Here is a 23,084-nt window from a genome sequence, read left to right as displayed (position 1 = left end):
ACTTAGGCTCTGGTATAATAGTTTCTATGAGGGTAGATTTGTTGAGAAAAAAAATGACTGCTTTCCTTGCCTCCTGCCAAAAACAGAAGGGGATTTTTCTCCAATCCTTACTGTGAGAACTGTAAGAATTAAAAAAGAAGAAAGAAATACAAAAGCTGGCTTGCCAGTTCAGACATTTATTTTAGAGAAAATCAACCTGAAAGGAGCCTTCTGGCCGAGTTAGATCAGAGGCACCTCTCTTACAGACTAAGATTTTAAGGATTCAGGATGGGAGAGTTTATCAGAGGCTTGGACTGCTTCTGTGTCTCTTTGTTGTGCTTATCTGGGAGAGGGAGCTGTGTGCCCGTTTTCATACATTTTTCCTGCAGCTGCAGGTATAGTCCCCGAGTCTGCTTTTACTTATTTATTTATTTATTGAGACAGAGTCTCGCTCTGTCGCTAGGCTGGAGTGCAGTGGCGCTTATCTCGGCTCACTGCAACCTTCGCTTCCCAGGTTCAAGCGATTCTCCTGCCTCAGCCTCCTGAGTAGATGGGACTACAGGCATGCGCCACCACGACTGGCTAATTTTTTGTAGTTTTAGTAGAGACGGGGTTTCACCGTGTTAGCCAGGATTGTCTTGATCTCCTTACCTCGTGATCCGCCCGCCTCGGCCTCCCAAAGTGCTGGGATTACAGGCGTGAGCCACGGCGCCCAGCCAAGAGTCTGCTTTTAGCTTTCCTATCTTAGTACCCGTGAAGGAAAAGGAATGTGCTTATTCCTTATTATTAAGGCCCACTGTTTTACTGGGGCCCATTGTATGAGGGTGAAGTTTGGCAATTATCCAAGATACTTTGCCCCTACCTCCCTTTGTGTCCCAGCTGCCTTATCCGTGTTTTACTGTCTGCTCTTTCTGGCTGCTTGTAGTTAGAAGACAAGTGATTTCCTTGAAATGCATGAGGCTAGAAAGGGAGCTGGAATTTAAAGTGGCGGTGTTTGTCTGAGATGACAGTGCTCCTGCTCTATCATTCCAGACCCTATGGTTATAAAAGGACAAGAGGGGACGTGTTCTTTCTAGCTACTTCCTGCTGATGCGGGGGCGGAGAGTTTTTTGGTCTTGGATTGACTGTAGGAGCAACACCATTTGTAGATGTTTTTGGGTAGTTGCGAAATGGCCATGATTCTGTCGGTTAAAAATTTTTTAAAAAGGTTAACTAGGCAGAGTAAAAACATTAGTCCTAGGCTTTTCAGCAGCGTTTTTTATTAGGCCCGACTGGTTGAGACAGAAGCAACTTTTTTTTTTTTTTTTTTTTTTTTAATGACAGGCAGAGGTGCATGTTTGGAAAGACCCATGTGTTATTTTTTGTTAGTAACTGTTATTCCTGCTATGAGGATAATAATTAAGCAAAATGCTACAGTAATTGAGATTCTGTGTCCGATATTCCATTCTGAGGGTTCACAGTCCTACTGCAAATAGTAGAGTGAGTACAGCAATTCCTGCGAGGGTGTCATAGTAAATAATTTTCATTAAAAAAGGTTTTAATAGTTGGCTTAAAAGGAGAGGTAGAAACGACAAAAAGTATTTGGCGAGGTAGGGTTGAGACTAAGATGAGCAATTTTTACTTACTTAACTTTTATGATTTTTAGCTTAAGATTTCTTATTTACTTTTTTTTTACATTAATAGGACTGGTTTTGGGCTGTTAGGGGTTGCTTTCTCAGCTCTTTAGGCTTTGACTTGAATGTGATGTATCCAGGAGTTGATTTCTGTAACGGATATAATTTAAACTGTAAAAGATAATAAAAATTGAAAAACATTAGGCAAGACTAGAATTTAACAACAGGTGTGCTATAGTTTTTGAAACATAATTTTTACTTTTCAGTCTCCTATTTTTATTAAAAGACAATTTATGATAGGACTGATTGACTTTATTATACTTGGCTTAATTGTTTGTATACAGTGCAGCAATAATAATTATTTGCTACATAGGCCTTTTAAATCAGCTTTGATGGAACTTTGTTATATAGAAGGAATTTGAGATAAGACTTGTTTAAAGGCAAGCCCAGCCATGGATTTGTACCATTAAATATTTATGAGTTGGGTGAATTCCTTTTCTTTTGAGATTTTAAGATAACTTGGGGTTCCTGGCCTGTTAGAAAGTGACATTCTTTACTTACCACAAGTCAGAAACCCTGTACAGGGACTGTGGACACAAAATATGAGGCCAGTTTTCCAAGGGTTTCTATTGGCTTCTTAAGTTTGATTCCTTAGAGGAGAGCACACCATTCCAGTCAAAGCCTTGGGAAAATAACCAGTTTTTCCAGTTGTATTCTGTTACAAAAGAAAATAGATTCTTATTGCACTGATGCAAACAACTATAGTGTTGTCCTTTAAGAACACTTATAACTAGTTTTTAAATTCTAGAGGAACTAGGCAAAGAGAAAAAAACACGCTTTAAATTCTATTTACAGGAGTATACTTAGTTGTTAAAGGCTGTAGCTAGCTTAAGACAAGTTTCCTTGACTCTGAAAAATAAGATAAAGATTAGCAGCATTCTAAGGAAAAGGTAAAAACTTGTTTTTGTTTTTTATTAGTTTAGTGCATTTTATTAATTTTTGTTTTGCTTGATATTTATAAACATTGTAGCTTTTTATGAGTTCTGTATGTTTTGTTGCTGTTGCTGTTGTGAGAAACCTGCCTTTGAGAGCACCTGTTAAAGTTTCACAGCTTGAATATAAACCATGTTTTGAAGATAATTAAAACAAAATAAAAATTGTCTGTAAAAAAATGTCTAGTTTGGATACAGTTAGAAACACAATTGACAAAGAAATTTGGTTATTTTTGTGGTTTACAATAACCCAACATAACAACTTTAATTGCGATTAATAGCACATATTTAGACATAAGAACCTTAGACATCCCATATAGTTTTAGAACATATGTTAATATTATTCCTTAGACTATAACCTATTAGACAGTATTTTGGAAATTTTATGTTGCTAAATAATTCTGTTTACCTCTTTTTGGATGGTTTAGGGGTTTTGTGCAGCACCGAAAAGCCAGGGGTTAGGAAAGACAACCTCGAGAGTAAAGTTTGATTTGGGGAAGACTGTTAAATATGTTTAAAATTCAAAACCCTTGATATTATGAAATAGAATTTTAGATTACCATAAGTTTTTTTTCTGTTTGTTTTGTTTTATTTTGCTAAAATGATGAGATAACAATCTGGAAAAGCAAAAACCATTTATTAGCCTTTTGTATTACATGAAAATTTTGTTTAAGAGAGAAAGTTAAATTTTACCCTTTCATTAGTTTGCTATTAATGTTAACTTTAATTTTAATGAAACCTTATAATTTTATTTAATTTTAATGAGTTTGACCATGAAGTGAGATTTTTATATACCCATTATAACCCTTGACAAGTTTTGCTAAAGAGTAGATTAGCATTTTAAGAAAATCTTGCAGTGCTTTTATTTTAGTGTTTAATTTACAGAAAAAAAAAACCATATAATACCCTTTTGAGTTTAGTTAATGTGTTTATACACAGAGTTTTCTTTGCAGAATTAATTTTTATGATGTTTTTACGATTTGCTTAAACCTTTCACTTTATTTAACTTTAAGACAATTTATTATTCTTCAGCAAAATGTACATTTTTATGCGTTTTTATAATTTTTAACTAAAGACACTTTTTACTGTTTTTATACACCTTGCATGCAAATCCATGTTTAGCAGTTTTAATTACATGTTATAATGGTAACTTTTAGCAATTTTTAACTTTAATGTAAAACGTGTTAAGTTTTTTTGTGTGTGGCTTGAAACTAAAAACACTGACACATTTTGTAATTTGGGTGAAGTAGCTCTGAAATATAATGCTGTTTTTTTCCATTTTAAACACTTGGGTAAAATCGCAAGGTGAGAGCTTAGGTAGAAATAAGTAACTACTGAACAGGTGGGAGCAAAGTTTAGTTGGGCAATACTCTTTATGATACTGACAAGTGAAGGCTTACTAGTTTTAAAAGTGCTGACTTTATTGTTGTAGTCACAGAGGAGTCTAAAGGCAAGGCTTATCCAGCTTCTGGCTCCCACGTGAACATTATTTATTTAGTATGCCAGATTTTTCTTAAGGTGCAGTAGCCACTGAGGATATTTTTACTGGTGGGAACTGAGATTTTCTAGACACGTAAATTAGCTGCCAATTATGGTTTATCTTAGGGACATGTTTATAGAGATAGTATTCTTACTTAGCTTGCATTCTAAATTTTGTTCCCTTATTATCTTGTTAAAGCGATGAATATGTTTGTACAATGAAGACAACTTTTTTTGCCTTTTTAGGTTAGAGCTTCAGCATGAGAATTATACTTCAACACAGAAAGTTAGGTCTATAAGTGAAATATAATAAAGTGTTCTGAAAAGAAGGAGACTACCTTACAACCCCAAGAGAAAAATATGCAGCACTAAGCCCTGGTTCCTTTTTTCCTTATTGTTTTGTCATATTTTTAGAACTTTGGGAATTAAAATCTTTTTGCTTAAATGCTGAATTTATAAATTGAAACAGACTCTTGGGTTTTGTTATAAAGGCAAAGTAATAATACTTCTATGTATTTTATAGGGTTATATAGTATAATAACTTGAATTTATGGTTGGATTTGACTGAACCTACATAGATACTAATCTGAATGACTCATATATAGAAAATGTGCAGTATTTTAAGTATAAAAAATTAAACTGGACTAGTTTGCTTTTGTTTTATAGTATAATGAAAATGACCCAAACTATTTAATTGTCTGAGCAGAAATTATGAATGAAAGATGTATTTTAGAGCTATATGACAGAGGGACATTTTAACTTGAATTCCCCAGTGGCAAAAGTAGTGTATAAACTAATGCTAGTGTATACACTACTGAAGTGCCAACTTATGTAACATTTTTTAATTTAATTTTTAAAATGAAAGATTTTTTTTTTTCACTGTGAAGGGCGGTAACATTAAATTTTCCCCATGGGTACAAGTGAATGATTTATTTAGTACATTGACATACTTAACTATTAGCATTTTTGGGAAACTGGATTTGATATAAATTTATTTTGAAAAACATGGTTTATGAAATTTTATAATAAAATTATTAATAAAGACATTGTTAAGTTTCTATAAACATGCACTAAAAGTGGCAAGACAGAGTGGAGAAATGTAATTTTGACTGAGAAAAAAACTTTTTTCAGGAAAACAAGATTTATGAAGAGAAAAATATACAGGCCTTTTGAATATACTTTCTTGGATATCCATTTTAATTAAGCTGAGCACTCTTTTTTATTAAGGATAAGGGTAGAGACTGGAATTATATAAATGTTATGCCAAGTTAAATTAAAGGATTGAGTTATGTGCAGGAATTCCCTGTGATAATGAGAGGGATTTTTAGAGAAAGATCCCAGAAGCTGTTCTATCTGCCACAAATCAGACATGGAGAAGGGGACATGAACTTGAGCAATGCCTTTAACCCTGGCCACTTCCTGGAGAGGGAGAATGGCAGAGGAGGTTTGACTGGTTGGAGCAGTTTTTGAACCAGTGGAGAAGGAGGAGGGGTGCTGTTTAAAGTAGAAGAAACCCTGAATAGGGGGAACCTCTTGCCAGAATCTCTGAGATGCAGCTAAAGCAGTGTTAAGAGGAAAGTTTATAGCACTAAATGGCTTCATCGAGAAGATAGAAAGATCTCAAATTAACAAACTAACTTCACCTAAAGGAACTAGAAAAAATGAACAAACCAACCCCAAAGCCAGTCAAAGAAAAGAAATAAAAATTAGAGAACTGAATGAAATTGAGATGCAAAAATCCATACAAAAGATCAATGAAACCAAGAGTTGGTTTTTCAAAAAATAAAAATAAGCAAGATCATTAGACCACTAGCTACATTAACACACAAAAAGAGAAGATCCAAATAAGTATAATCAGAAATGGCAAAGATGACATTACAACCAATACACAGAAATTAGAAAAGATTCTTAGAGAATACTGTGAACAAATATATGCACACAAATGAGAAAATCTAAAGGAAATGGATAAATTCCTGGAAACACACAATCTCCCAAGACTGAAGTAGGAAAAGATTGAAATGCTGAATAGACCAATATTGAGCTCTGAAACCGAATCAGTAATGAAAAAAACTACCAACCAAGGAAAGCTCAGGGACAGATGCATTCGCACTGAATTATACCAGACATACAAAGAAATAATGACACCAATCCTATTGAAAGTACTACAAAAAAATTGAAAAGGAGGGGATCCTACCTAACTCATTCTGTGAAGCCAGCATCTGCCTAATACCAAAATCTGGTAGTGACATAACAAAAAAAGAAACCTTCAGGCCAATATCCCCGATGAACATAGATACAAAAATCCTCAACAAAATACTCGCAAACCAAATCCAGCAGCACATCAAAAAGTTAATATACTATGCTTACGTGGGCTTTATTCTTGGGATGCAAGGCTGGTTTAACATACACAAATCAATAAATGTGATTCACCACAGAAACAGAATTAAAAGCAAAAACTATATGATCATCTCAATAGATACAGAAAAAGCTTTGGATAAAATCCAACATCCCTTCCATAAGCAAAAAACAAATAACCCCGTTAAAAAATGGGCAAAGGACATGAACAGACACTTCCCAAAAAAACACAAGCAGCCAACAAAAATATTAAAATGCTCCTCATCACTAATCATTAGAGAAATGCAAATCAAAATCACAATGAGATACCATCTTACACTGGTCAGAATGGCTATTACTAAAAAGTCAATAAACAACAGTGCTGGTGAGGCTATAGAGAAAACAATGCTTATACACTCTTGGTGGGCATGTAAATTAGTTCAGCCACTGTGGAAGTTTCTTAAAGAAAAGTTTAGAGATTTCTTAAAGAACTTACAACTACCATCCTGCCCAGCAATCCCATTACTGGGTATATACCCAAAGGAAAATAGGGTATCAAAAATATGAAAAAGACACATGCACTCGTATGTTCGTCATTGGACTATTCACAACAGCAGTGACAGGGAATCAACTTAGGTGCCCAACAATGGTGAATTGGATAAATAAAATGTGGTACATATACACCATGGAATATTACACAACCATAAAAAAGAGTGAAAGCATGTCTTTTGCAGCAACATGGGTGGACTAGAGGCCGTAATCCTAAGTGAATTAAGGCAGAAACAGAAAACCAGATACTGCATGTTCTCACTTGTGAGTGGGAGCTCAACGTTGAGCACACATACACATAAAATGGGAACAACAGACACTGCAGACCGCTAGAGGGAGTAGGGGAATGGGTTGAAAAAACTCTGTTGGGTACTGTGCTTACTACCTGGGTGCAATATATTCATATATCAAACCTGCACCTGCACCCCCTGTTTCTAAAATAAAAGTTGAAAGAAAGAGAAAGCTACACCAAAACCTGAATAGGACATTTGTTACAAGGAAGTATTTGACACATCAATATTTCTTTTCTTCTTTTCTGCCTCACCCCGCCCCACCCCGCCCTGCCTTGCCTTGCCTTTTTTTTTTTTTTTTTTTTTTTTTTTTGAGACATAGTCTCACTCTGTTGCCCAGCCTGGAGTGCTGTGGTGGGGTCTCAGCTCTCTCCAGTCTCAACCTCCCAGACTCAAGTGATTCTCCTGCGTCAGCCTCCCAAGTAGCTGGGACTACAGGCACGCACTACCATGTCCAGCTATTTTTTGTTTTTGTAGAGATGGGGTCTCACCATGTTGCCCAGGCTGGTCTTGAACTCCTGGCCTCTAGCAATCTGCCCACCTCAGCCTCCCAAAGTGCTGGGGTTGCAGTCATGAGCCACTGGGACTGGTTCACGTCAATATTTCTTACAAGCATAGATTTAAAAACAAATAAAATACTAGCTCTTCAAATTCAGAGATATATAGAAAGGTAATACATCATGGTCAAGTGGTATTCATTCCAAGAATGCAAAGGTGGCTTAACATTTAAAAATCAATCATTATGATCCACCAAAATAAGATAAAAATCTCATGACCTATAGGAAGAACATTTGGTAAACGTCAACTCCTTGTCGTGATTGGCAGCCAGAAATATATTAACAAGACAACTATCATAATATGCTAGTCTATCTACCAAAATTCCCCAAAGCTAACCAATGGTCAAATATTGAATGGTTTCTTCCCAAGGTCACAGGAATGAGACAGGAACTACTATCACCATCTGTATTCAATATTGTAGTGGATATATTGGCAAGTGCAATAAGAAAGTAAATGAAATGAAAGACTTCAGGATTGGAAAGAAAGAATTAAAACCAACATCATAACATGATTATATACTTAGAAAACCACAAAGAATCTACACAGTATGAAAATTTATACGTGAAGCAGTTAAGGTGCTGGTTAATACAATGTCAATGTACAAAATCAATTGTATTTCTATATGCTAACAACAAAAAAGACAAACCAATTCTTAAAATGGGTCAAAACTCGAATAAACATTTCTCCAAAGAAGGTATACAAATGGCCAAAAAGCACATGAAAAGATGTTTAACATCATGATTCAATAGGAAAATACAAATCAAAACCACAATGAAATACCATTCACAACTACTAGGTAGATCAGCTACAATAAAGCTTTAGGTTATGTATCTTCACCACTACAACAAAAAACATTTTTAAGCTATACTAAATGCAAAGATAGACAAACTGACCAAAGGTTCAAAGATAGATGTATACATGTATGATCCTTTTCAATGAAGAAATGTCTTTTTAGTAACTAGTGCTGAGTTAATGTTATATCCATATGGAAAAAAAATTCTGGACTTCTACCTTACATTGTATGAAAAAATCAGTTCCAGAGGGATTGCACATCTAATGTAAAAGGCAAAACAATAAAGATCTTGAACGACAAGGAGAACATCTTCATGAACTTGGAGTAGGCACAGATGTTTTAAGTAGAATACAAGAACCACTAAACATAAAGGAAATGTTTGCTAAAATGTACTATATTAAGTTTAAGAACGTCTGTTTATCAAAAGACATTATACAAGGATGAAAAAGGCAAGCCACAGAATTAGGGAAGATATTTTCCATACACATATGTGACAAAGAACTCTTAGTCTAGATAATTAAAAAACAAAACAGAACAACAAAGCAAAAAAACTCCCTTTCAATAACAATAAAACCACTCAATGGAAAAAAACAGACTAAAGATTTGAAGAGATGATTCCCACAAAAAGATATCCAAATGACCAAGAAACAGGAAAAGGCATCCGACTTCATTGGTCATCAGGGAATTGCAAATTAAACCCCAATGAGACAGCTGTATTTCATGTTAGGAAAAGAGCTAAAATGAAGACACAAGCCAAGATGGAGAGCACATGGAAGTGGAAACTGATACAACCACTGGAAAACTGGCAGCATCTGTTAAAGCTGGAAATTTTCACACCTATGACCCAGGAATTCCACCCTAAGTACATACCTGACAGAGATGTGTACATATGTACCATGAAGACCATGTGCAAGAATCTTTGTAGCATCCTATTTGTAATACCTTCAAACTGGTAACTACTCAAATTCCATTAACAGTAGAATGAATAAATGAATTACAGGTCATCCACATATCAAAATACTCTGCAGCAATGAGAATAAACTCAGTACAACTACATGCAACCACAAAGATAATGTTGAGGGAGAAAATCTGCAAAACACTGTATGATTCCATTTATGTAAAATGAATACCTATAAAGGGGATATATACATCAGGCCAAACCATCTGATGCCGTTAGAAGTCCTATCATTCTTGGTGAGTGTAGTGACTAGAAGACGCTCAAGGAGCTCCTAGAGTTTTTCTCTTTCTGCTGGTGTTGACAGTGTTGTGTTTGGTTTGTGAAATTCATTGAGCTACACATCTATGATTTGTGCACTTTCTGTATGTATGTAGTATACATTACTTTAATACAATTTTCCAAAAAAATTCTTATTTTGGTAAATGGACAATTTAAAGAACTGTATTAAGTGAATAACAGTTAATGTTTTACAGATATGCGTGAGGTGAATGAATGACCAATCTTTGGAGAATGTGCATGATTAGCTAGGCTTCATTCTACACATTTTCCTTAGTGGAACCCCATTCCACTTTCCACCACCTTCATCCTCAGGCCCGCCCACCCAGGCCCCTTTTCTGTTGCAGCTCAGCTGGACAGCCCCTTTGGTGGGGACTCCCCTTGCTCCTTTTGTGACTCCTGGCTCAGAGGAATAAGCCTAATTTGTAGGCTGAAAGCTATTTGAGAGATGTGGCATCTTTCTCATGAACAAGTGTGACTTGACCAAGGCCATAGAACTGGTTAGTTACAGAAATATGCTCAAATACATATCAAACATCTTGACACCCAACATTCCATGCCAGTTTGGAAGGTTTCAAAAAGAAATCCCCTAATTCTACAATCTATTTCCAGCTCACCTGCTGTGCCATTGAATATTCTGACATTAGGGATCCACTGGGTCATGTGTACATGTTTCCTCTGGTCTGTCTTACAGTGGTAGCCACAGAGGGGACTGGGGTAGAGCAGGCCAGGTGCCATGAACTGCCCTGTCTTGAACCAGGGCTGGCTTCTCTGAGACCAGCGATCTCTGTCTAATTGCTGCCTTATTCCTTCTCCAGGTCCTTCCAACCCTCCTGCTGCCATGAAGATTGCAGTGATTGGACAGAGCCTGTTTGGCCAGGAAGTTTACTGCCACCTGAGGAAGGAGGGCCACGAAGTGGTGGGTGTGTTCACTGTTCCAGACAAGGATGGGAAGGCCGACCCCCTGGGTGAGTGAGCCAATGGAGCAGGGAAGCTGATGGAGGGCAGCCCGCCCATCCAGGTAGAAGGGAAGCAGTGGGTGGGAGTCTAGGAGCAGAAGTCTGCAGGGCCTGTGCTCTAGCTGGGAGGCAGCCACAAGTGGTCTACCTTGAATCCTGCTCCAGTGCCAACAGGCTGCTGGGCTTTTCTGGAATAAAGTGGAGACCCCCTCCCCACCTGATCATGGGGTGGCGTTAGGGTCCTGGAGAAGGGCTATAGAGAAGCCCAGCCTGGTCCCAGGTCCCACACAGAGCTTCTCTGACCCAGCACCCATGCTTGGGAAGGTCTCCATGTTCTGAGTTGGGGGTCCATGTTCTGAAAGGTGGGCATGCGCGGCATCACCATTGTTGGGGCTGCCGTCAAAACACACAGTGCTCTACTTACCTGGCAGGGGAGAGACCATGATCACGAAGGTGGTTTTCCCAGGGCGGGTCTTCTCCATTGTACTCTGGATGTGCTGATCCCTGCAATTTCCCCAAATGTGGGAAACTCGACTGCATAATTTGTGGTAATGGGGAACTGCATTTGCACTCTCCCCTGGCATTTTAATTTTTTAAAAGAAAAAAAATCACAGAGAGTACTGAGCCCACCCTGGGTGTTTCTGATTCAGAATGAGGTGGAAAAGTCAGAATTAGGTGAAATTTTTAACCTGGGACAAGTTCCTGGGAGATACTGGCGTTTCTGGTACTAGGAGAAGCACATTTTGAGAATCACGGATCTGGGCCACTGCCTTTGAGCTGGGAAACTCAGCAGACAGGATGCAGAGGCCTCAGCTTGGATGAACAGACCCTCTAGGAACACTGACTGGTCCTTCTCAGGCCTGATGGAGACAGACTGTGGGGCAGGGCTTAAGGATAGAGGGCCAGGGTTAGGAAAGGAGGCTGGTAGGCCTGGCCAGGCACAGAGGTGTGGTTTGTTAAGGAACAGCCAGTCTCCTTCAGTGGGGAAGCTGCAGCCTGGCCCTAGAATCAGCTCGAACACCCAACACCCAGTGCCAGCCAGGCTTCAGTCTTGGACCTGACCACAAGTGACCCATGACATACCCTGACCCCACCACAGCCTGGGTCCTACACCCAGCCACTAAGTGACCACTGACCCTAGCTGCTGACCCTGGACCCAGACCAGGCCTGCCTGGGACTCCTACTTGACCTTGATCTCAGATGTCCTGCAGCAGTATTTCATTGGTCACTGTGGGACAGCTTTTGCAAGTGCAGTCCAATCTGCTGACATCACATCCCACCCTCTCTCAAAACTACCAGACACCAGGACAGAGTGACAGAGGAGGAGGCCGGAAAGGAGACCAGTCCAGTCAGGGCCCAAACATCACACCAGAGGCTCTAACAGAGAACTGAGTACAAAGAAGTGTTCCTTGGGTATTGAAGAGCGGAAGGCAGAGAGCCCAAAGTTATTGGGGACAGTGACTGCAGGAAGCAGCTGCCCACTCTAAGGCTGAGATAAAGGAGGAAGCTTTAACTACAAAAACCTGGGAGCTTGAGCCTGTAATCCAGACCTGTGAGGAGGGTGTGCTGGTGACTGGGCAGGAGGAGGGGCCCTGCAGGCTGTATATGGTCCTCTGGTGTGTGTGTGTGTGTGTGTGTGGTGTGTGTGTGTGTGTGTGCATGTGTGCATATTGAGGCTAGTTCTGCAGATGATGGAAAAACTGATTAAGCCATTGCTCTGAGAAAGAACGACTGTGACTGAGATGAAGAAGCTGGGCTGGGGGAGGCTCACAGGACAGGAAACCACTGGACAGAAAGGAGTGAGGATGCCCTGTTGCCCTTCTTCCCCTTCTTCCTTCATCAGGGAACAGCTGACAAAGCAGAAATGCCATCTGCAGGGGGGCAGTCCCCATCACAGAGTGAGCAGTAGAGGGGACTGGAAGACAGTAACTCAGTGATGGGGATGGCAAGGCCTCAGGAGAGGAGCGAGGGCAGAGGTCAGCCATCTGGGGTCTGGAAGAGGGAGGCACTCAGAGGTCCTGGGGTTCAGCAGAAGTCAGAGTGCAGGCAGGGCAGTCCCCAGAGCCTCATGCTTGGCTGGTGCGTCCGTCTGTGTTGCCCAGTGGAGCCTGGCTGGGGTGTGGGTGAGGAGGCAGGAATGGAGAGAAGGCCTATGAGCTGCTCTGCTGGGAAGGCAGAGGTGGCTGCGTGTGGGTGGGTGATGGAGAGGGGCCAGTTTCTTATCCACCGTCCCACAGGTCTGGAAGCTGAGAAGGATGGAGTGCCGGTATTCAAGTTCTCCCGGTGGCGTGCAAAAGGACAGGCTTTGCCTGATGTGGTGGCAAAATACCAGGCTTTGGGGGCTGAGCTCAACGTCCTGCCCTTCTGCAGCCAGTTCATCCCCATGGAGATAATCAATGCCCCCCAGCATGGCTCCATCATCTATCACCCATCACTGCTCCCTAGGCACCGAGGGGCCTCGGCCATCAACTGGTGAGATGGGGCAAAAACACAGGGGGCCATCCCCATACATGTCCCTCCATCAGCCTGACTTGTCACTTTCCATTAGCCCAAAGCATTTCTAGGGCTGCAGAGTGGGCATCATGCAGGTGCCTGTCCTGTGGCTGCCAGGTGTCAGCCACAGAACAGGCTGTGCACGTTATCGATGAGTGAAGGCTCTGCAGCACTGGGAGCAGGTGTTGCTAAGCACTCTGCATTCCCACAGTTATTGGAGAAGCTGGCACTGTCAGTGTTCCCATCCCCCAGCTGAGACAGAGAGGGCACCAGAAGGTGCAGGGACAGAGAGGGCACCAGGAGGCACAGGGGCCAGGGTGCCACCCCAGGCGGTGGGCTGGTGGTCCTACTCTAACTTCCACTACCGCTGCTCTAGGCAGCACACTTTGTAGAAAGAGATAAAGATGGAGCAAAGCATGGCCTCCACAAGGTACTCTGAGGTGACAGAATTCCCAAGAAGACAACAAATGGGGTGACAAGGCAGATGGGTGGTCAAAAAGGGAAGACATTTGAGTTGAAAAAAGACAGTGGATTTGTGGTCAGACTGGTCTGTTGGGATTCAGGCTCTCTGATCTTTGTGGGTGTCACTTCACTTTTCTGGGCCTTAGTTTCCCTATCTGTAAACCGAGTATACCTGTTATCCCTGCCGTGAGGACTCAGTTACATAAGGCATACAGAGCTTTTAGCACAATTCCTGGCCCATGCTTGTTATCAATACATGCTGTTTTCCTTCTTCCGTTTCCCGCCGTAGCCGGTGTCAGTCCTACCCCTGGGAAGAGAGGGCCTCCTGGAGGGCGGCAGGTCCACGGGCCTGTACCCAGGGCATCCTCCGTGGCCCTTCGTCGCGGACTCCAGGTTTCACTCTTCTGCTTTCTAGGACCCTCATTCACGGAGATAAGAAAGGGGGGTTTTCCATCTTCTGGGCGGACGATGGTCTGGACACCGGAGACCTGCTGCTGCAGAAGGAGTGTGAGGTGCTCCCGGACGACACCGTGAGCACGCTGTACAACCGCTTCCTCTTCCCGGAAGGCATCAAAGGGATGGTGAGGGCCTGGAGCCGGCCGCGCCCTGCCCGCCCCGATGCAGCCTCAAGCATCCTCCCTAGACCCAGCCCACCGCTCCTGGAGGCCAGGAATCTGTTCCCCAAATTCAGGATTCTAGAGGGAGAGCAGCTCTCGCTTCAAGGTTTCAGAGGCAGGATTAGGACAAACAGTGTATTGTATTATGAGGGACTCTTGCTCACAACGGACGGAACCCAACTCAAAAAGCGTTTGGCAAAAAGGGGACATTTTGGGGCCCGTTCAATAGACAAGGCTAAAGGCAGGGACTGGGTCACGCCCTGCTGAATCCAGGAGCTTCAACTATGGCATCGTTAGGATTCTATTTCTCTCTCCTTCACTCGTTGATTCTGCTTTTCTCTGTGTGATTAGCTTCATTCTCAGTTTGGCTGCCCTGAATTAGAGGAAAGATATCCACTATAGCTCAAGGATTCTAATTCTTGATTCCAGGGAAAGAGAAACATTTCTTCTCCTAGAATTCATCAATCACAAATCAGGGGAGATTCTGATTGGCCAGTTTGGGGGTCATGTGATCCTCATGAGCCAATCACCAGCTGGGGTGATGGAGTGCTCTGATAGGCTGTCTCAGTCACATGCTTCCTGCTGGGAAGGCCGTGACCTGTGGTCACATGGCCTGAGCGGCAGGGCAGTTCAGTCACCTGCGCAGCTGGTACTGCTGACAGGCAGGGTGGCAGGCTATGGGCCTGAGCCCACAGCTGCAGGAGGGGCCCGGGGATCATAAGTGAGGGCTGCTTGCCCCTGCCCGAGGGCGGGCTGGCAGGGACGGCCAGAGGCAGAGGTGCTGTCCAGGCATGCAGCAGGAGGGAAGGAGGCCCTGGGGAGCCCTTGCTGTTTGGGCGCAGCAGGAAGAGCAGCTGCAGTGTCCACCGCCCCCTCGTCCTCCTCAGCTCCTGGCCATTGCCTTTTATTTTTTGGTTGTGTTAAACTTGTCTTCCCCACAGACTGACCAGCTCACAAAAATAGTGAACAAAGTAGAGTTGCTGGAGATTTAGTGGTACAGAGAAGGGGCTTACCTGTGCTTCCCATGGCAAGCAACTCAAAATACTCCTTGAAGCTGCACTGTCCAACAAGGCAGCCACTGGTAACATGCAGCTATTAAATTAATTAAAATGAATTATACTAAAAAATTCAGTTCCTCAGTCTCAGCCACATTCCAAGTCCCCTGGCCACCGTGTTGGACTGTATAGACTTGGAATTCATCCATCACCACAGAGGACTCCATCGGGCAGCCCTGCTTCAGATGCTCTGACACCCGGTCACTTCTCATTCTTGGCACCTTCCGGTCCCTTCCCTCAGGCTCTTACTCACGTGGGCCCAGGCTCCTTGGCCTTCCTTCTCCCTCTCCCCTGATTCCTTTCCCACCACCTTCCTCTTTCCTGTCACAGAGAAACTACTTCCTGCTTCATCTCAGACCTCCAAACTTCCACCTACAAGCCTACCACGGGGCTCAGGACCCACTCTCTTTAAAGGCAGAGAAGGCTTAGACAGCAACATGGACATTTGTGTCTGTGTTATACCTGCAGGGCTTTACAGTTTATATAATCTTCTAAGATCTCAGAAGATGTAAGATCTATGTAATCTAAACCTTTGCCAGGTAGAGACGACGGGTCTGTGTCTGTTGTGCAATAGAAGTTAGGTTCACACTGACTTCCTTGTTCATATGGCAGGTGTTTCTTGGGTACCTGCTGTGTGCCAGGCAAGTCTGGTCAGCCTGGGGAAGGGTCCAGGCTCAATGTGGGCCCTGGGGCTGGGAAGGAGGCAAAGTCCTACTGCTGGGGATAGCAACCCACCGGATCTCCCCAGGTGCAGGCCGTGAGGCTGATCGCTGAGGGCAAAGCCCCCAGACTCCCTCAGCCTGAGGAAGGAGCCACCTATGAGGGGATTCAGAAGAAGGAGTCGGCCAAGGTGAGTGCTGGGTCCCTCCACACCCTCATCCTGCCTGTGAGCAGGTGGTGGGGTTGTAGAGGGCAGCCTGAAGAGGCTGGGATTCAGCCTAGATGGTGCAGGTTGTAATTCTTTGAGGCCAGAAGACAGGGCAGCCCAGGTCAGGGATGTATGAAGAGAGCCGTGGAGGAGGAGGACCCTGGCACTTGGGAGGGCAGCGAACAGGGTCCATTCCAGGTTCTTTCCTGTTCCTCTTTAGGAGGAATGGGCAGGCAAAGCCCACAGGGAGAAAAGAGTGGGAGTTAGGGGGCAAGACGTCAGCCGTAGTGTGAGCAGTCTTCAAGGCAAGGTGTGAGGGACAATGCGGGTCTCTGGAGCAATAGCCGGTCAAGGAGCCTCAGAGGCCTGTAGGCTGTGTCTCAGCCTAGGAGTATGGGGTGCTGTGTGGGGACCCACAGGGGCCCTGCCAGTGAGGAGAAGCAGGTGGGGCCCTATGGGACAGGCCTGAGCACATCGTGCTGGGGCCTCTGTGTAGATTCTGGGCCATCTTGACAGCAACGGAACATTATCTTCCCCAAACCATTCTGAAGTCTGCTCAGCCCATGAGAGACTGAGGGTGAGAGAGCACCCAAAACTGGAGGCACCAGCTCGGGGACTCCTGCAAGTGTCTAAGAGGAAGCTGGGTTTACCGGCTGTCTCCCAAGAGCTTGGTCCACTGTCCAGACGTCATCAGGGTGGGAGGGGAGCTGAGCACACACCCCTTGCTCCCCACAGATCAACTGGGACCAGCCGGCAGAGGCCATTCACAACTGGATCCGCGGGAATGACAAGGTGCCAGGAGCCTGGACAGAGGCCGGCGAACAGGTGTGTCCCTGCATGGCTGGAATCCAGCCAGGTGCATTAGTGTTTCCCACTGGCCATAAAACTGTCACATATGTTTGAACTGGTTGGTATAATAAATAGCTACTGCCCTGGCCCCTACTCCCACTGGGTGCCCCCTAAACCTCGCAGGCTTTCCCCAGGAATAAGAGACCTACCCAGCCTCCAGTAGCTAAAGGATAGATATCCTGCGTAGCTGGAGGCCTCCAGGCCCTTGTAGTGCCCCTGGGGCCCAGCTGTATTGGTTGTGAAATGTTTTAGTCTCACCGCTGGGCTTATGGAGACCCCAGGCCCAGTGCTGACTCTGACTTGGCCTCAGGCAGGGTGGAGCAGCACATTCAGGGCCAGGCAGACTGTGAGTAGGCCAGGTGCTGAAGATGGGGAGCCTTGGGGGTCACAGGCTCTAGTGAGGCACCAGGGGTGGCAGGACTGTGGGTGGTGGTCTTTGTGCAAACCTTGAGGGCAGTCTTGTCCCCCACACAGTCTCAGACTCTCCAGACCCCTGACCCCCAGCCGACTGCCCAGACTGTGGCTGGAAGCCTCTCTGCTGTCCTCATCAATGCAGAGCCCTTTGTACTAGCAAATGCATCTTCTGATCAAAGCAACCACTCCGTGGCAGCACCCTGAGGGCAGGTGGCCTCACTCCATGATGCCTGGAGCACATTCTCCCCCGGTCTGTGCACCACAGGTCTGAGGCTATGGGCCAAGGAGAAGGGTCTTATGGGGCCAAGGAGAAGGGTCTTATGGCAGAGTTGAGGCAGACCTGCCATCAGCTCCCTGAGGCCACTGAGGCTCCTCCAGGTCGTTTCTGCCCCAGGAGAAAGGGCCTCAGGGGTCACATGGGCTTTGAGCCGGCTCCCAGGTCTCAGCTGCCCCTGGCCCCCCTCCCTCTCACAGCCTTGCTCAGACCTCCCTGAGCTACTGGCTTCGGGGGCTTCTTCTCACCCACCATCTTCTGGTTTTTCTCCCCTCCACAGAAACTGACATTTTTCAACTCAACGCTGAACACTTCAGGCCTGGTGCCCGAGGGAGACGCTTTGCCCATCCCAGGAGCCCATCGGCCAGGGGTGGTCACCAAAGCAGGACTCATCCTCTTTGGGAATGATGACAAAATGGTAAGGGTACGGCTGTGGGTCACTTGCCTGCTCACAGCCACCCATGCTCCTGTCCTTGGACTCAGGCCTCACAGGAAGACCCTAGGCTCCTCTGGAGAAAATGGAAAAAACCAGACCCAGGAAGGAACACTGACCCTGATCTGTCCCCGATTGTCTGGCTGGCCCGGAGCACAGGGTGTCCAAGGCAGTTTACCCACTTCTCTGTTCTGGGAAAGCTGGGCTCCCTACCCTTCCTGGCTAGGCACCTATCTGTAGGCTGAGTGCCCTGTGTGGGTATCAGGCAACCCAGAATCAGAGAGAAGCCCTCCCAGGGAGCCTGGGCTCAGGGCCTCTCTTTGGTCTATCAGAAGCACCTCTGGACATGGGGTCCTTAAGCCTCTGTGCCTCAGCTCCCATCTTTTTGAACGGGGATGCCGTGGTGACTTAGCATGTGCAGAGCCTTGGGAGCCATACCGGCCACCTGCTCTTGTTATTAGCAGACTACAACTCATGGTACCAGCAAACACTGATGGAGCACCTTTTATACCAGAACAATGTATATGCATTAAATTTAATCTGCCTAACAACAATATGAGATATGTATAAATATTATATCCTTATAGAGGAAGAAACAGAGATTTAAATAACTTGCCCAGGATCATCCAAGCTAGCCCGTGGCAGAGCTGGGATTCAAACTCTGAAATTCTGGCTCCAAAGCCGTGATGCTGGTCTTGGCCATGGTAGCTTCCTGTTCATATGCACTCTACTATTCCTTCTCACATGAGCAGCCGGGGGTAGGGAGAGGGCAGGCAGGGATCTTCCCACACACTGACAGGGTCCGGACAAACCCCATGGGCGCAGTACCCCCAGCCGTGTTGCTGTGTCCGGCCTACCGGAGTGAGGCATGGCAGCATGGGGCCTGGCCTTTGCTCGCTCTTGGTGTCCAGTCTGCCGTGCTCCCCTGTCAGAAGGTCTAGGCTGCCGTTGATGTCTGCAATGTAGTGTTTTGGGTGTCCAAGATTGACATATGCAGTTGCAAGAGAATATCTGTCTGTGGTCAGGTTCCCTAGAAGCAGCATCTAAGGTAAAAATTCTTGTGCAAGTGATTTATTGAGGGAATGTTCCAGAAAATCATGCCAGGCAGTAAGGGCAGAGGAAAGCAAAGCAAAAGTAAAGCTTCAGGAGAAGTCCAGCCTGGGGCTGCTCCCAGGGTGGGTTTTGGAGTATTAACTGCACCCTCCAATTATACCTGCCTGTCCCCACCTCTGTCAGCCTTTGGTTTCAGTGGCCCCTGGGGTGGGTGGAGGACCCACCAAGCATAGTCCCTTGGCTTCTTTGTGTACAGGAGCTCTTATCCATCCACAGCAAGCAAGGATGGGACAGTGCAGGCCGTTATCATCCAGCCCTTGCTGCAGCTGGAGGACAGGGCACCAGCCACAGGGGTCTGAGCAGGGCACCCACAGCATCTGCCCAGAGACCTGCAAAGACAGCAATGCAAAGAAGGCAACTAAGTGTCTTAAGAGGAAGCTGGGGTTACTGGCTCTCTCACAAGAGCTTTGTCCACTGTCCAGAGGTGGTCGGGGTGGGAGGGGAGTGAGGAGAGACCAGCTGAGCACACACACCCTGCTCCCCACAGATCAACCCAGAAGGCCCTGGGTTGAAGCATCTCTCAGCCACGCCCTGTGGAGTCTGGCTGGGGTTTATCTTGCAGAAAGCTCCAGAACATCTTTGAAAGGCAGTGGGGCGAGGGTCAGGCCAAGAGGCCAGTTCCAGTTCTGGCAGAGCATGCATAGAGGGTACCATTCTTACATAGCCACTCTTAATGCATAGAGACATGCACCCACCCATGAGCTTATCCATAACTCTTTTTTTACATGTGTTTTTTTCCCTGGCCCCTAACAAAAGCATTTGTTGAAAAACTATTGATAAACAAGCAGGCCCCAAACAATTCAAACATGTTATTAAATACAGTAAATCTGAGGCAGACACTAGAGTATCCCAGAGTCATGAGCTACAATGGGGGTAGTTCATGTCTGGCAGCCAGAATCCCCTTGAACTGACGGCTGGATGCAGGCTCTACCTGGGACCAGCTTGAAGTGCTATCCTGAAGCTGCAGACTGCAGGGCGGGCCAGACCCTTTTTCAGCCTCTCCTCTTCCCACCTCTGTATCCCAGACAGTCATCTGTTGATGTTCTCCAGGTGTTTCTGTGGCAGTTCTGGGAGCTACTGGGTAATTGCAAGATTAGTTGTTTTTCTAAGTTGACTTTCTATGTGGTGCCTGAATGACATTTTCTTTTTTTGTTCAGTAGGAATCCTTTTTTACAGAAGTAATAAAGTCATTACACTTAAAAACAAAGTGAAAGTGTGGTGGGAGCGGGTGATGGAAAATCGAGCAGCTGGTAGGGGACACAAGCTCTGCAATTTCCTCTGTGTCCCTGGAAACAGAGTGGCCTCCCCACTCTTAACTCATCACTAATCTGAGACTCCCTGCTTCTTCCTCATCTGAAGGTTGGAGACAAGGCTGGAGTGCCCAGCACAGCACCCCTTGTGGGACACCTTCATCACTGCCTCAGGTCCGACCACAGAAACTGTGAAATCCTTCCTTTTGGCCGGGCGCAGTGGCTCACGCCTGTAATCCCAGCACTTTGGGAGGCCGAGGCGGATGGATCATGAGGTTATGAGTTCGAGACCAGCCTGACCAATGTGGTGAAACCCCATCTCTACTAAAAATACAAACAAAAATTAGTCAGGCATGGTGGTGCGCGCCTGTAATCCCAGCTATTCAGGAGGGCTGAGGCAGGAGAATCACTTCAACCAGGGAGGCGAAGGTTGTAGTGAGCCACGATCGCACCACTGCACTCCAGCCTGGGTGACAGAGCAAGACTCCATCTCAAAAAAAAAAAAAAAAGAAAAGAAAAGACAAGAAATCCTTCCTTTTGCAGCTGCTGGTGAAGAACATTCAGCTGGAGAATGGCAAAATGATCCTGGCCTCGAACTTCTTTAAGGGGGCAGCCAGCAGTGCCCTTGAGCTGACGGAGGCAGAGCTGGTTACTGCGGAGGCTGTGCGGGTAAGAGGCAACTTCAGGGCTGCCATCCAGTTGGGCAGGTTATGCCGTGCAAATGTGTTCTGCAAATCACACTCCCCAGAGTTGGACAGCGCCAGCCCTCTGTGGGTGTCTGTTTTGGCCCCAGGTGCAGTGTTGGTTCTATCTCATCTTGGAGCTTTCTGTTGTCTTCTTGCTGCTCCTTCCTCTCCAACTGGGGCCCTGGGATCTGGCCAGTTCAGTCTGACTCTTCTAGGGGCTCGCTGTCAACAGTTAATAAGTGAAACAGAAGCTCCTGAAATATTTGAAAGAGTCAGGTGTCAAGCCCATGTCCCTGTGATTAGAATGTGAGCACTGGAGCCTTCCAGAAAGGGTGCACCAGAGGCAGCATCCCAGGCTGTGACCAACACAAGCTGCCCATAAGGCACACCTGGTCTCCAATCCAGCTTTGTCCCAATATGATGCTGTAGGGAGCTTTCCTCTCTGAGACAGTCTTCTCAACATGAATTTCCATCCACGCTCACTTCCTGGAATTTCTTCTTGACCCTTCATGCTCCCTCCCACTGTATCCTTCTTCCCTGGGTGGAGAGAAGAGATCTAGGGGAAGACCTTCAAGAGAGAAGGAACAGCAAATGGCAAGGTCCTAACAGGGCAGAGGCCTCCCTGTGTTCAGGGAGTCACCATGGGAGGGCACCGTAGCTGGAGCCCAGGGGGGTGAGGGGCAGAGTCAGGTGGGCACAGCTGGGGACCTTGGGTGTTAACAGCACATGTGTGGCAGGGCTCAGCAAGGATGGACATGAGGCATTTGTGTGATCCAAAGACGCTGAGAGCCAGCAACTTCCTTCTTGAAAGTGGAACACCTTGAATGTCTGTTTAAAAAAAATCCTGTTTATTCCAAAGATATCCCTGGAGCAGTTGCTCTGGCCCTGACTTGGCCTGCCCTGGGGTTGCAGGGCCAGCTGGACAGACAGCCCTCCTGGAGCCCACAGCTGAGTGGCTCTGGGGATGAGCTGGGGCCATGGTTTGTAGATGTAGACCTGAGGCAAAAGATGCTATCTTACAACAGCTGCAGCCGAGTCCCGCATCTGTAAAATGGGAATAACGAACCCTTCCTCAATGGAGAATTGGTAGAGGAGATAACACACATGAAGAGGTTTAGTTCAGTAGCTGGCATCTTTGAGGAACTCAGTACACATTGGCAATACATCTAAGCATCTCATGAGAAAAACAGATACTTCTAGAGTGTGTACTGTGGACAAAAGTTCTCAGAAAATGAATTTGGAGAATAGAGACTTTATTCCAGTGACCAGTTTGCAAACCGTCCAAAGGCAGCTTCTGGTGTAAGAGGAAGGTGCATTCCTGAGAACAACGGGAAGGGTGGGGTTTATAGCAAAAGCTCTCACCCAGGTTCCCATGCAAACCAGTTCTAATTGGTTGGTACAGCTGAGCCCTGATTGGCTGGTACAGCTGAGCCCTGATTGGCTGGTTCAGGTGAGCTCTGAAAGACTCAAAGATAAAAAGGTGCAGGTTTTAGGGGAACCTAGAGTTCATGTGTGACCCTCTAGACAGCAAGTGTCCATTTGGCTCTGTTTTAAATTTAGGCCCAGTTAGCTGCTGGGGATCCATCTTGAAGGACTGGCTCTTTCAGGTTTGCATTTGTTCACCATGCACATTCAGAGTTCCAGATCCTCCTGGAAGAGCAGCGTGTTTATTCATGACAACAACTCTATGCAGTAGGTGCCCTCAGTACCTGCAGGTCCCAGCTGCGGAGCCAAGGCCCGAGGAGTGGAGTCCGGGCTCTGGAGGGCTGGGCTCAAGTCCTCCTCTAGCT

At 45.4% G+C, this 23,084-nt stretch overlaps 1 protein-coding gene and 1 non-coding gene across 5 annotated transcripts in view; both read left to right on the top strand.

Annotated features, from left to right (window-relative positions):
• The window catches only part of ALDH1L1 (aldehyde dehydrogenase 1 family member L1), a 78,654-nt gene that overhangs the window by 10,563 nt on the left and 45,007 nt on the right, over positions 1-23,084 (top strand). For 3 of the 4 annotated variants that reach the window (XR_004027620.1, XM_030802191.1, XM_003275560.3), the window contains exons 2-8: positions 10,640-10,789; positions 13,018-13,252; positions 14,151-14,316; positions 16,156-16,257; positions 17,011-17,100; positions 18,093-18,230; positions 21,152-21,277. Coding sequence is in view for 3 of the 4 variants with exons in the window: in XM_003275560.3 (XP_003275608.2) it covers positions 10,640-10,789; positions 13,018-13,252; positions 14,151-14,316; positions 16,156-16,257; positions 17,011-17,100; positions 18,093-18,230; positions 21,152-21,277 (1,007 nt within the window). In the remaining variant the exon portion in view is untranslated. The remainder of the gene's footprint in view (positions 1-10,639; positions 10,790-13,017; positions 13,253-14,150; positions 14,317-16,155; positions 16,258-17,010; positions 17,101-18,092; positions 18,231-21,151; positions 21,278-23,084) is intronic. The other variant, XM_030802190.1, reaches the window with a different exon arrangement.
• Positions 11,197-11,359, top strand: LOC115832193. Its single transcript, XR_004027630.1, has one exon. It is a non-coding gene; the product is annotated as a U1 spliceosomal RNA (small nuclear RNA).

The sequence above is a fragment of the Nomascus leucogenys genome, chromosome 21 (genome assembly GCF_006542625.1).
Source record: "Nomascus leucogenys isolate Asia chromosome 21, Asia_NLE_v1, whole genome shotgun sequence".
In the NCBI taxonomy this organism is placed as follows: Eukaryota; Metazoa; Chordata; class Mammalia; order Primates; family Hylobatidae; genus Nomascus; species Nomascus leucogenys.
Note: the sequence above shows the minus strand (reverse complement) of the source record. Positions and strands in the feature narration are given on the sequence as shown.